General features: G+C 39.4%; 1 protein-coding gene across 1 annotated transcript in view; it reads left to right on the top strand.

Moving 5' to 3' along the window:
* Nucleotides 1–15,401, top strand: part of rspo4 (R-spondin 4) — a 58,560-nt gene that overhangs the window by 18,056 nt on the left and 25,103 nt on the right. The window contains exon 4 of the mRNA XM_041979695.1: nucleotides 8,939–9,145. Coding sequence (XP_041835629.1) covers nucleotides 8,939–9,145 — 207 coding nt within the window. The remainder of the gene's footprint in view (nucleotides 1–8,938; nucleotides 9,146–15,401) is intronic.

Raw genomic sequence — 15,401 nt, 5'->3', positions numbered from 1 at the left:
AGTAAGTCGATCACCAAACCCTTCCAGCTTTCTCATGAGAAGTTGTACACCTTTAAAAGCTGATAAACTCTACTTTTGTGATCGTTTTATAAAATGACATGAGATTATCTTTTTCTATTTTCAGTCATTTTTGTGTCCTCATACATGAAAAAAACTCAAAACTCAGAACACAAAAAACACAAACAAATCTCTGACAGTTTCCCAGTCTTGTATTTTCTAATTCAACAGATGCTTTTAACCAAAGTTAATTAAAAGCAAGAAGCACTGCAGCCAGTGGAACTTGAAAACATTTAGATAAGACCTTATAGCCCTTTTCTGACTTGTGAGCAGCCACAATGCCGCAGGTCCTCAGTGAGCTCCTTTGTCTTAGCCATGGCTTTCCACAAACCAATTGCAAGGAGCTGCTGTTTTTCACCTGTTGAGTTAATTAAAACAGCTGTTCCCAATGAATTGCGGTAATTAGGCTGCTTTAGAACAGCTTGGACTATTTGGAATAGTCTAGAACTTTGAATTTTCTCATAGACTGTGACTGTTTGCAAAGGGTATGAATAATTTTGGACATGCCACTTTTTGTTCAGACTGTAAATAAAAGCTGAGAAATATTTTTTCCACATTGATGCCTCTTGTACATCATCTTATAATCTTCTGGAAGACGCCTGTGTCATTTCTAATCAAGAAAATAGTTGCTGGTTGAATAAAGGTAACTTTAAATCAGAATTTGCCAGAGGTATGAATAATTTTGTGCTTGACTGTAGATTCATTCAGATATGTGCATATAAATGTTTTAAAACCAGGTGTATATTTCATACACCAACAGGAATAATGATATGACAAGTGACAGATGAAGTGAAAAACAACAATGAGCTCTATATTTGCATCTAGTAGTAGATGGGACATATTAGGCAACACGTGGACAATCTCTCCTTGGGTTTGATGTGCTAAAAGCCGGAAAGATGGTCAACAAAAGGATTTAAGCAGCCTTGTAGAAAATGGAATCAACCATTCTCATGAGCAAATTTGTTTTTAAGTCTTTCTAATAACTTTTTACAAAGGATGTTGCATTCATGAAAATGTTCTTATTGTTTGTTCTTAGCTAAGAACCAGTCCTACAAACATTAAGGAGTACTCTTAAGTTTGAGAGTCACCATGACAAAATCAGTGATTGTGTTTATGTATTCAGTTCATAGAACTACATTAACAAATTTACAGGAATGTTTTTTTCTCAGACTTCCAAAATAACAAAGTAATTTACAAAGCATTGTATTGTTTTAAAATAAATTTTTATTGATTGTGTCTTAACATTATAATTTCCCTCAGAGGAAAGTTTTATTATTTTTTCTTCATTCTATTCATTCAAGAACAAGTCGCAGTCAGGATGGGATTTTATTTTTATTGCAGGTCATTGGTGCAACCATCACTGCAGCATTGTTATTTTAACACGATTACTTTTTATTATTAGATTGAGGTTATGACCCGATCACCTGTTAACAGCACCACTGAAACCAACCTTTAGACTCACTTGGAGGTGTATTTCATCATGCATGCTCCTGCAGCCCACTGTCTCATGAAAGGGATGCTGGATGTGTTTGAACACAGCAGGAAAACGTTTCTTTTACAAGCTTTAGAAGCTTCAGTATGTAAAGAGAAATTAAAATTTATTCTACAATGTACCAATTCTTCCATTAGCCACTGCAATACAAGTCAGTATGTTCATGGGGCCAGACTGCAGGCTGCTGACTAAGTTTAGGAGCAATTAATGAACCGTTTGTATATAAAACTGCATTTATATGATCTGAATCTCAGCATATGATTATTTATAACCAAATGCATCTCTTTAAAAACACATTTCAGAGAATGCTTTATTATTATTATTTTATTTAGTTATTTATTTTTGGTTTTCTATTTTGTTATTTTTTCCTGTCTGTGTCTGCACACAGCACATTGGTCTCATGACCTTTTATGGGTATATTTCAGGCATTTACCTGGAAATTGGGGCCAGTAGGCATGTCCTTTTAACTTAAGGAGAGATCAGTACTCACCAATCTAAGAGGAAAGATTAGAAGAATTTTGCTGTCTATGAAGTTCAACTTAAGAACAAATTTATTAGATTTTTTTTTTTATTTTAATTAAAGTCCTACTCCATAACTTTTTGACCTTAAAACTCAAACAAGGCCTTTCTGGACTTGTTTGATGGCACAGTGACATCTATGATGTGCATTTCTGAAGCTGTTGCTGCATAGCAGCGTCCCGCGGCTGAGTAACTGCACAATGCAACTTTTTCATCCAAGACGCTGCGTGATGTTGCAGCTAAGTTTTGCTTTGCGCACGCGTCACAAGCTAGCAAGCAGATGTCAACAAAACCAGCCATTTCGAATTCACACTGTGGCTGATTCAGCAAAATAACGTTAGAAGACATTATCAGAGGAAGAGAGGAAACAAAAGAGAGCCAGAGACAGAGCGAGAAATAAGACAAGAGTCAACATAAGACTGTTTTTTCCTATCTGAAGAGAGCTCACTGCTCAGGTGTCACTGAGAAAATGGCAAAGGTTATGTATTGTATCTAAACCTTTGTTTAACCAGGAAAAACCTCTGTGAGTTTTAAAATTTATTCTCCAAGAGTGTCCTCGCCAAGACAGTAGCAGGACAGTAAATAGTAAATTGTCTAGAGAACCGGGACAATTTCCAGTGGCCTGGATCGGAAAGTGGCATGACTGGCCTGCTTGTCAAAAAAAAAAAAAAAAAAAAGTGCTTGTCATTTATAATAATAATAATAATACATTTTATTTTAAAAAAGCGCCTTATCAAAGCACCCAAGGACACTGTACAAACATAAGACACTAAAAGTAAGCAAAACATTAAAAGCACAAAACAGAATAAGTGATAGAGGAAGGAAACACTGTGGAAAGATGTATATGGACTTAGGGGGGATAAGACTGTCTGAACAGATGAGTTTTGAGTCTGGATTTGAAGAGAAGGAAGGAGTCCACTGTACGGAGATCAGGAGGGAGGGAATTCCAGAGATGAGGAGCCGAGCGACTAAACGCCCTGCTCCCCATTGTTGCCAGACGTGCCGGGGGAACGGAAAGCTGATGGGTATGGGAGGAACGCAGTGTGCGGGAAGGGGTGTGTGGATGAAGGAGATCAGAGATGTAAGATGGAGCCATGTTATGGAGTGCCTTAAAAGTGATGATCAGTATTTTGTAGATGATCCTTTGTTTGATGGGGAGCCAGTGGAGTTGTTGCAAGATGGGAGTGATATGATGAGCAATGGGGGTCCGAGTGATAACACGTGCGGCAAAGTTTTGGAGGAGCTGCAGCTTCTGGAGGGACTTATTGGGGAGGCCAAAAAGAAGTGAATTGCAGTAGTCAATGCGGGATGTGATCAGGCTGTGAACAAGAATGGCAGTAGTTTGGGAAGTGAGGGAAGGACGGAGACGAGAAATATTACGTAGGTGGAAATAGGCGGACCGGGTGATGTTATTAATGTGAGACTGGAAGGACAATGTGCTGTCGAGGACGACACCCAAGCTCTTAACCTGAGGGGAGGGGAGGACAGTTGAGTTATCAAGAGTAATGAAACATTTATTGGCTTTGGATAGGGTGTGAGGTGTGCCTACCAAGAGGACTTCCGTTTTAGAGCTGTTTAGTTTTAGAAAGTTGGATGAGAACCAAGACTGGATTTCTTCAAGACAGAGGGTGAGGGCGGTTGGCGGGAGCGAGGCAGATGGTTGAGTTGAGAGGTAGAGCTGGGTGTCGTCCGCGTAGCAGTGGAAATTGATATTATATTTACGAAGGATGTGGCCGAGTGGGAGTATGTAGATGATAAAAAGGAGGGGGCCCAGTACACTAATAATGCCGATTTGTTAAAATGATGGGTTGTTTTTTTTTTTTAAATGGTCAACACAAGCAAAGTGCCTGGAGACAAAACAGCTGCGATGCAGAGAAACATGGTGGCAAAATGGACTCTGAATAATAGGATAAAAGAGGGAAGACAGATGAGGACGAGGATCTGTAATAATGACCCTGGTATTGCTTGCTGTAATTTTGATTTTGTTGTCAAAACTTTATTCTATTGTTAATGTTGCCGTAGTTTGTTGCAGTTTGCTATCAAGAATGACTGTTATATTTTTCTCTTTAACTATTTATAGATATAAATATTTTACCATCTTTACTTGAAACGAACTGGTCACGTGACCCCCTACATCACGTCTGGTAATGCTTCTATACTGACAAGTCTGAAGAACCACCTCACGAGAGCGTAAAAACTTTTTAGCGATATTTGATTGTTTTTTTAATGTGGGTGTTTTCATTACCAGTTTTTTATGGCAATATTTAGGTTTTGTAACGGGTAATGGAAACACAGCTTGTTATGGCTTAATGGTGCATGTAGGAAATGAAGGTTGGTATGAGCCTTCTGATCCAAATGAAGCACAATTAAACTTCAAATAGCTGAAAAAAGTTTATGTTGGTTCTGACTGAAACAGCAAAACTGTGAACCAGTCAGTAAATTGATCGGTGTCCACTGTCAAAGGTCCCTGCAATGGGCACAGGAGTATCAGAACTGGACCACGAAACAGTCAAAGAACACAGCCTGGTCTGATTGATTGTGCTTTCTTTTACTCACATGGGTTGCTGGGCGGCACTTGTTTACTTGTGGAAAGTGGAAAGTATGCAGTGAATCTCCCTGATAGCAGTAGTCTGTTTTCAGGGCACCCTCCCACAGTGACAACAAATGCTCTCCTCCTCTGTTGCCAAAATCACACACACACACACACCACATTGGCACCAATAAAATAAAAAGTAGTTATCAGCTACGATTCTACAACTACTAAAACGGCCACCAGTGGTAATTTTGACCACCAATTACAGTAAGCTCATATTTAATTATTTACACAGTATCTCTATCACAGTATCGGGTACATATTTCAATTTTATTATAAATACACTGCCATGATTTTATTTGAAAATCGGGTTTAAATAAATGACATTCATGAACAAATTATTTGTTTGACACATTGGTAACACAGGCATACAAATCTGTGTTCCCTGTTACTGTTCACCCTGTTTGCCACTGCTGCGACGGCCATGTTTGCCTCCCCACCGTCACCCTCTCTGGGCACAGGACTTTCTGATCCTGACGGTTTGATCCTATAAGGTGTTATGCCCCTATGTTCCTCAGCATCAACATGCTCTGAACTGGAACTTGCTTATTATAATAATCTTATTCCAAACTAGAAGTGTTGGAACCATCATTAATGTTTTCAGCCACTTCCATCACCCGTGTAAAATGGCCAGCTAGCCACAAGTTGTTCTCCCGCTAACGTCACAACATGGCGGGGGTTTTTCCAGCCATTGCTGCAATGCTCTTCTTAACATCAGATTTTCATGTAAAAACCAGCCTGTTTGACTTATAACTGCAAAGAACCACCTATTTCATAATGTTGTATTATTGTATTGCAAAATTACACGAAGTCAGAATCTTGTCATGAGCACGTTAAGGCTACAGCCAGGTCAACTGACAGCTGTAAAATGTACAGTAAGTCTCCTCTGCAGTGGAGATGTCAATGAAACTTATGTGAGAGGTTTAATTCACAACAGACATGCTTTGCAGGCTCCTTTCATCCACGTCTTTGGCTCTGTGGTTCCATCTCTGCAGTATTTCATGCGTAAATAGAGTATTTCCATGGTTGTGGTTCTGTGTGTGTCTTTATTATGCCACTACAAGTGTGACTTTGTTTTACACTTAAATACTTGATGGAATATAGGATGTTAGAGGTTGTCCTTTACAGAATAGGGAAGATTCAGACAAATACATCACTCTAACCAGCATTTTGTGTAGCTAAAACCTCACCAGCAAGCTCTATCTCTCAGTGACAGACTTCCCTGCATCTCAAGCAGTGAGCAATGAAGCTCTAATGCAGACTCCAACTGACAAAATGTTCAAACAGCCACTGAAAGGGATTGGATGCAACATTTTTTGGTCAGGGCGGGTAACAACTCAGATTTTATCTCTTTTTCTTTTAAACATTTCAACACAGAATTAGGAAAATATGCAGCGATGAGCAATAAACTGTCTTTGTGCAGTAAACACTTCAAGGCTCGGATGAACCACAAGGAGAAGAAAGAACAGTACGCACACAACAGAACGAAGGGAGAAACAAACACCCCTAATCAATCAATTAACTGTGCATCATCACCAGCCTCGCGTCTGCTCCACTTGGTTACTCAGCAATACAAATAATGTTTTGTGACAAAACCAACCGGGTAACAAGACACTGTCTACACTTCCGCCAAGCCAGAATACCAAATCTTATATAAGCCTCCAAATATCTTACAGTCTCTGTATGAAATAAGGGCTCAGAAAGAACAACAACACTTCAGACCACCGCCAAGCAGAAACATTTCAAAGGAACTTTAAGATAAATAGTTAACCAGCAAAATCCATAACAGAAAATGAAGTCCTGGCCAAAAGAAACACAAGATGGGAACAAACCAGCCACACCATAGGGTCTGGGCTGCTCTCTAAAAGTCTAACATTAAACTAAAGAACCAAAACTGAGGTGTTTCTCAAAACCAGCCAATCACTGATGAGGAAGAAGACGAAAAAGTCTCAATAAAAGATTATGCACACACTGACAGAGGCAAGCATAACAAGGTGGAATTACAATGTTTTGATGACTTATTATCACATTATGTTGCAGCCTAATGACACTTTAAGCTACAATTTCTGGTTTACCTGCTTCTGTAAACATTCATCTGCACCAAGTCTGACTTTATATCAAAGCTAAACACTTTTGATGTGGCTAATCTGTCAGTGCAACACATGGTTCACATTAATAATCTTCAGAGAACTTGAATTTAACCTCATGTCCTGCTGTGTTTAATCCCTCCCATCTAAGGATGTGAGATATATGGATGAAGTCACTCATCATTTGAAGCTGTTTGATTTTCCTCTGCCATCCACCTGCAGCTACTGTTCTTTCTCAGTGTTGAGACCACATCTGGTTTTCATGCCACTGTTGCTGTCTCATGGCTGACTGTTAGTACATACCACAGCATCGGAAAATAGTCCAGGAAATCTCTCTTCTTTCGAATCTGACTATCATGATGATTACAGAGCGATGTGGATCCCCTCCTGGCCCAAGTAACTGATTTTTCCAGTGTGGACTGTGGAAAAATTTGGAGTGACTTCTTTTGTTGGTGACATCACTCATCAGCAGCCAGTTAGCATGTGTGTAACATCCCGTCAATAAAAGCCGCAGCTGAAAGTCATTCAGCTGAAATCACAGCACTGTGGTTGCAAAGAAAGCGTGAATCATCCTCCTCTGTCAACACTTAGTTTGTCTTGACTGAAATTTATTATTTCCTTGTCATCACACAAATCTGCGGTCACGCTTAGCCTAACAATTTCATGCAGCATCCACGCACCAAGACACATGACAGCAAGTTTATCTAATCAATAAAGGTAGCACACAAAGTAATGAAATTAGTGTTTGGTGGATTATTTATTTGTTGTAACAGTACTTCTTGGCAATAAATCTGATATTATTGGAAAGTCCGTTTATTTTATTTTTTCCCCCCTTTTAAAGAGTGCCAGAGATGTAATGAAAATAATTTTCTGGGGTGAGCAGCAGAGTTGTGCCCCTGAAAAACTTACCAAATCTTGTCTGTCCATGCCAAACGGCTTAGGGATAATTTATGTTCACATCCAATGCCACTGTCCTCACATACATCCTTTACAGCAGCATGGTTGTTAGGTAATTTATCCACCAGAAGGCAGTGCAGAGTTCACCTCCAACTTCCAACATCATTTTCACTCAGTAGCAAACATGGTGACGGTGGAGGAGATGATGACATGTACAGTCTCTGAAAGAGACATACAAAGTGGCAACATAGTGGACCAAACTATGCACTTAAGTGATGCAGCAGATGGACAAAAGGCTCTGTGTCTGTCTTTATGGGCGTCAATGGGCATTTATTCTGCTGTTGACTCTTGTTTGGTGCTGTTTATTTGAATGGATGATTGAAGTCTAAAGGAACATGGCATACTGGCAATTTAATCATTTATTTATTTAACAAACAGGGACCTCAGTAGTATGTGTAAGAACCACACAGCCACTACAGCTCAGCACCTCCCCTTCATGCAGGCCACTAACTTGGTCACACACTGCTGAGGGATGGCATCCCATTCTTTAACCAGCATTTGTCACAAGTCAGCCAATGTGGTTGTGGTGGTCACATAAACAGCATGCCCAAGCTGAACCCTCAAGTGCTCAGTGAGGTACTCCCAAATTCTGGATCTAGTCTCTGATAAACTCCAAAACATCTTGAAGAATAAGAGTTTGGTCCCAGAATGTGAGGATATTGGATTCCCACTGTTGCAGAATAGCATCTCCATCTCTCTACAATGAGATAGCCTCAAATAATGGCAAGGCTTGTTTTTCCAGTGAGGGAGATGCTGCCCAACATCATCAAACTGCCTCCACCAAAACCTGTCACCGTATCATCAGCAATCAATACATTATTCTTCATGTCTTCTCCACACTTTGATCCTTCAATCCAGCTGATAGCTGTTGCTAATCAGGCACCTGATTGTCAAAGTCAGTAGCAGAATAAGATGGTTGGGCTAAGCTGAAAATTTAGATGTTTAAAAGTGGCACAATTTAAAAGAAAAATAAACAGTTTTTCCAACAGTAAAGGACTTTTTGTCAAGAGGCATTTTTACAATAAATAAATATTCCACCAAACACTAATTTCCTTACGTTTTGTGCTTTGTTTATATGTCAGCATACTATGAGTTAATGTCATGTTTTACTCATTGGGTCTTTCAGTCATTTTAAAGAGCACACAAAGAAAACCATGCACAGGTCTTCTTTTGTTTTCTGTGTTTGTTGTTCTCCCTTTGGCATTCTCCTTAATCACTTCATCTCTCTATTAGGGGAATGTCCCCTGGCTCCACTGGGAGAATGGAGCGAGTGGAGCGTCTGCATCCGTGATGGTGCCACCTGTGGTTTTAGGTGGGGAAAGCAGACCAGGATCCGAGAGGGCGGCCAGCCGTTGAAAACACCTGAAGAGAAAGCAGCTTTGCTCTGCCCGCCACACAGAGAGATGCAGAGATGCAGGATGAAGAAAAAATGTCCCACAGGTGAGAAGCAGTGGCACCGTGCACATAGCAGTTAAATTAAGGATAACACAAATACAGCGGTTATAAATTAAATAAAAATCAAACAACAGAAGTTAACACATGGTTTTAATATACACAGTCTGATACAAATGATTTCTGGTTTCTTTATTATGCTGAACAGCCAGCATCTGTGGACTGGTGTTGTTGTGTGGTCTGTGGAAACACATGCAGTCTATAACACTGAGAGGGAGACCATGAACCATTATAAAAAAATCCAACATGTACTACTTATGATTAACACTTGTAGAATGACATTAATAGTTTACTTTTACTTTGGTGTCGAGGGTGAAGAATTGGGGAAAGTTGTGATCATTAAATGTTGTTTATTATTATTATTATTATTAAAATTTTAATTTACATTACTTTTTAATAATTTAAATTTTCACCATATGTTTTTTCTCTATTGATGGTGCTGGTTTGTTTTGTGTTTCCAGGTAAGAATAAATTGAAAATGGAGTTAAATAAAAATTCCATAGTTATTCTGTTGTTAGCTTAATAACTACTGAAATAAAAACTAGGTTTTTAATTGCGGTTAATGGTAAACCTCACACTGATATAAAGGTTCCATTTCAATCTTTGTTGTTATCAAGAGTTCAGCCTCTTATATAAACAGAACAAGAAGCCGTGAAACACTTTAAAAGTGCTGAAGAGTGCTGTGGTAGCCTTCAAATGGTAACTTCTGTTTAAAGCTACAAATATTCTCTTGACTTTCAGTGTGCCTTTGAGCATGTGTGCATGCCTGAGTGTTTTCAACTTCTTCCAACATGGAAGGCATTTCATTTGAAGCAATTACCATTATCATTGTCAGATCATATGTCCGCTGGCATTAGTAGAGGAAGAAATTCGATCCAACAGAGTCTGGCTTAGGGATCGGGCCCTTGGACCTAATAGCACACATCTGGAATAAAAGAGAGCTATGGCATCTCCCTAACATTCCTCTGATGTTGCAGATTAGACAGCTTTAGTCCTTTAATTCCCTGTCTCTTGTTGTCTTATTGTTTTCAGATGATGAGGAAGAACATTGGCATTTTTTTCATCATATCTTCTCTTATAGCAGCAAACTGTTGTGGGCAAACAAAAGAGTTTTGTTCTTTGTTTTTTTCAGTGAAATTTTCCTAGCGTGAACTTTTAAACTATGGTGCCCAGCATGTAGACAGTGAATCATAGCAGGATTTAAGTGTCCAGAATGTGATGTCTTGTTAGCTAGCTGAAGAAATCAGTATTATAGTTTTGGTTATAGAAATTGTCACTGCAGGTTGTTTCGGGATAATGAGGTAAATCTAATGAAACAGTTAGCTGTACCCTTTTAACATAAGGAGCCATCTAGCAAATTACTACCTTGTACAAGTCTATAGGTTTTATAAGACTAGTAATCTGGACACATGAGCATCTGATCTGTATCAAATGGATACATTTGTAAAAAATACCAAAGGGCAAACGATGATGAATCAACAACGGAGATGTCAACTACCAAAAACTAGACAACAAAATATGATGAGGCATATCTTGCCCTAGGCTTGACCAGGTAATGGTCAATAGTGGGTAAAGAAGAGAGACCACAGTGTCCTGTGTGTCTCAAAATATTAACATCTGACAATATGAAACTTACAACACTACCTGGAGAGTTCTTATTCTGAACACAAAGAAAAGCCTTTTCATTACTTTAGAAATAAAATACTCAACTGTCATATATAGCAGAGATGTCTTACTAAAGCATCATCCTTCTCAATGAAAGCTCAAGTTACCTGAAGTAGTTTGTGGAGTTTCCTGGTTTAAAACATCTTACTGTAGCAGAGAAATGGATTCCCACTGACATGGTTTTAACTATAGTTAACGAAGAAGCTGCCACTAAACTAAAAAGTATTTCAAGGCACATTTCTTCAACGTTTCTTTGTAAGCATCGGGGTGCATGTGGTAGTGGGATTGGCATTATTGTTGTTGATGAAAAGGGGCCCTTCAGAAAAAGTTTGGGAACCACTGCTATGGCCTATACAGCATTTGCATTCTGCTTTGTATCAGCTAAATGACATCCTGAAGATAAGTAGATGGAGGGATGTTTTCTTCTTGGAAACCATTGTTACTGCAGGACACAAAAACATTACTCTCTGTGTGAACTTTGCACCTGGCTCTGCAAAACTACTTGCTGACTAAAATACTATAGCCCCTTTGAGAGCATGGGCTACCATTACAGGTGTCACTTCATAATGAACTCCTTCCGGATGTTTGCTTCTCTTACTCTTTGTGTTCACGCTAACCAAATACATCTCAATTCCTAACAGGACTGCTCCTGTTCACATCTTTTCCACTATGTGTTGTCAGACAATGAAAATTAGCTTGAAATTGCGACTAAAGAGCATTTAATTAGGACTCCATATTAACCAGTGGCTGCATTAAATGCATCATGAGACTTTTGCTCTGACAAAGTTTTGATTTTTAAAGGAGCACCATCAATGAAAAAGAAAGAAAGAAAGAAACAAACAAAACAAAACACTGTTCTCCTAAGCTTCCCTCTGTTCTTCATAAACATACATTTGCCATAGAGCAGTTTCATTAATGTTATTATTAGGTCTGCTGAACTGAACAAAAATCATCTACCATAGTAGTGAGTGATTAGGTTGATCAAAAAGTCATTGATTGAGCGTTATCTTAAGCGGGGCTGAAATTGACTGATTTAATAACAAAAGGAAAGAAATAACACAAACAACAGCAAGAATATCAAGTGAATACAAATAAATGCTGCAATGGAAAGTCTTTATTGTTTAAGAATTTGTTAAACTCCATCAAACTGTTAATCTTTATCGAATTTGACTTCTGTGTTTTTGATAGCAGAAAATATCTTCTGATGCAACCAAGAGGAACCTAAAGCTAAAAGTTTTCCTCATATAGCTGATACTGCCCCCAAGTGGCAACAAAATGCTATAGCACCTATGAGTAGACCAAACACTTAGGGCCAGATTTATTGAGATCCCTGATAAAGAGTGCAAAATTGGGTGCACAAGCAAATAAATTACATGTGTTGTCTGTTTAGGATGTTTTAGCGATTGACTAAGAATTTTTGCGCAATTGATAACAAGCACAAACAGCATTTGTTAAATAAGAATTTAGCGTGCTTTATGGTTTCGCCATGGAGAGTTTAGAAGCAGAACAGGAAGGTCGCAAACGCAAAATGAAACTCAGCCCTATAGAGATATAGTTATTAGTAGACGAGGCAAATAAAAATGTGACTGAGCTCCAGCAAAGAAATCTAAACATATCCAAGATGAAAGAGTATTTGCTAAACAGTTAATGCAGTTGGCAAGATCACCAGATGAGAAACTGGTGCAGCTCGCTTATTCTGAGGAGCAGATGACTGGAAAACTGGGTATGATGCACTAGAGCTGATTGTAGAGCAAGGTATGGGACAAAACAATAGTTTTTAATGACAAATTAAAACTTTTTGGCTAAACATATTGATCAAATAAATGTGCCTCCTGTCCTGGAGCACTTTTTATTAAGCACAAAGTGCACGCTCTGTGTGCTAATGGGGGGCACATTGCAGCACACACTCAGCAGCTGGGCAGTGCTGTATCTGGGCTGACGATGGTTATTAATGCCATCGGGATCGAAGATGGGGTACAGGCGATAATGAGGGATCTGAATGCCAGCAGACCCAGAATGCAGCAACAGCCCATCCTGTGTAACACATCAACACAGCCATGTTTGGATAATCTTTGCCTCTTGCGTTCCAAAAATATTTAAACAATCAGAACAGATGTAGTCTCTCCATCCCCTTTGAGGGGCCTAGTCTCCTCCTTGCAACAAAACTGCGGTCATTTCTGCATCAAGTTGTGCCAGTTAATACCCACCTTTCAGATGTGCTAAATATACATACAAAATTAGCCAGTGCAATCAGTATCATGTTTGCTAAACCACACTGCATTTGCTACGTTGATCTATTTGCATCTGATCCTCCCAATATTTTGCACGCTCTGGTTGAAACGTCCATATTGCATATACATCAAGTGCAAATACACAAAATGGATTGCGCACATTATTTTGTCCATTTAACAGACGCAATTCTCTGTGCGCCTTATTAATAAATCCGCTGCAGCATGTTTTTGCATGTGCGATTAAGTTTGCACATTTTTACACATGCAAACCTTTAGTAAATCCGGCTCTGAGAGAAAAAAGAAAAGAAAAAGCTTAAAGAGAGATTGATTATCTGGTTTCCTAAAAATGTAAGAGGTTCTGTGTTTGGTCTCAGTTTTAAAACAACTAATAGCTAGCATTACACACTTAGTGAAAAATACTTGTTTGGTTTTAGGTTATGTCTAATAATTCAGAGATTTTTAATTGAAAACTTCAAAAATTTCAGTTGTTTTTTTTCTGATCGAGAATAAGGTTTTCTTACACAAACAAATAGGTGAAAGAATAATAAAGTGCTGCAAAAAGGCATCGTATACTTTCTTCATTTCTCAGTCCAGAAAGAAAGAAAGAAAGAAAGAAAGAAAGATCCAAAAACTGAAAACTCAAACATATTTCTGAAACATGTTTTTATTCACAGACAAATGTTTGGCATTAGTGTGACAGCTTATTAAGATGAATTTATGTTAGTGATTAACTTCCATATGCAGCCTGCTTTTAAAAAGGGAGAACAACTGCGCAGCTCTTATTCCAGCCATCATTCATCTCCCCTGCTTCATAATAAAGACACTGCACATACTGAACACAGTAGTTTCTATAGAGCTATGCCCAAAGACCCAGCATGTTCACTTTCATCATTGTTCTAATGCTTCTGTAGAAATTCTAAAGAAGAAATTTATCAATAAATTTTAAAACATAACTGATGTCTCCACTGGTTTGTGTATCATAATTACGTTAATCCTCTGACTGATGAAAAATACAGCAAAGTTGAATTTTCACAAATGATTTCTCTCACAGAGAATACTGTATGCCTTGTTCCTGTCAACATGTATGAGAAGGTAATTAAGTTCTTAACTAAAGTATGTCCAACACAGCTATGCTGTAGATAATCTATTAATAATGGTGCTTTCACATAGGATGTGCACTGGCCCAGAGGCTAGGGCAAAGAGGATGGTAGAAGTGTTCAAATCATGCCCAAGTCCAGCAACAGCTGTGATGTGACTCAAAAATACCTAAGAAGTAGCTATGTTGCAGACTTGGCTGAAGGATGAACTTTAACTTGTTAGAGGAGACCCCTGACATTTATTTTATAGACGAGGAGGAGTCACACAGAACTTAAGAGGAACTGGATTCATTCAAATCCTCATGGCCAGACAGGAGTTTAGAAAGTTTAGGCTCGGCAATGACCATTTCCAGGTCTATTTTAATTTTATTGGGAAGAGTTGCACTGACACCCACAAAATGTGAACCAACTTGTAGAAGCCACACTCTGTACAATGTCTCTTTAGTTGTCTGTGATGGGCAATTTGTTGTTATCTGCTAGATTCCCCCAGTTGTTTTTTTCTTTTTTTTTTTTTTTCTTTCATCTTGTTCTGTCCAGCATTGTAGGGGACAGAAAAAAAGGAAAAAGACTGAACAGAAATTAAAAGGAGAGTGGAGAAAACAAAGAGGAGATTAAAATACACCAGATATACACTACTGTTCAAAAGTTTGGGGTCACTTCCCTATTGAATCCCATGGCAAAGTGACCCCAAACTTTTGAATAGTAGTGTATTATCTCAATTGGATGCATTAACCTCCTCCCTGAGCCGCCACCTTATCATGGTGGAGGAGTTTGTGCGGCCTGACGATCCTAGCGGCTATGTTGTCGGGGGCTCATGCCCCTGGTAGAGTCACCCATGGCAAACAGGTGTCTGGGGGAGGGACCAGACGAAGTGCGGCTCAAATCACTCCTATGATGATGACAAAGCAAGGACCAGGGTTTCCCTTGCCCGGACGTGGGTCACTGGGTCCCCCCTCTGGAGCCAGGCCTGGAGGCGGGGCATGGAGGTGAGCGCTTGGTGGCCGGGCCTTTGCCCATTGGGCCCAGTTGTTCTCAGCCCGAAAGGGTGACATGGGCCTCCCCTCCCGTGGGCTCACCTCCTGCAGGAGGGGTCGGGACCTTGGCAGTCTGATCCTCGGCTGCAAAAACTAGCTCTAGGGACGTGGAATGTCACCTCTCTGGCGGGGAAAAAGCCTGAGCTGGTGGCGAGGTTGAGCGGTTCCGGCTAGATGTAGTCGGACTCACCTCGGCGCACAGCTTGGGCTCTGGAAC

The sequence above is a fragment of the Melanotaenia boesemani genome, chromosome 3 (genome assembly GCF_017639745.1).
Source record: "Melanotaenia boesemani isolate fMelBoe1 chromosome 3, fMelBoe1.pri, whole genome shotgun sequence".
In the NCBI taxonomy this organism is placed as follows: Eukaryota; Metazoa; Chordata; class Actinopteri; order Atheriniformes; family Melanotaeniidae; genus Melanotaenia; species Melanotaenia boesemani.
This window is presented reverse-complemented; position numbering and strand designations above follow the sequence as displayed.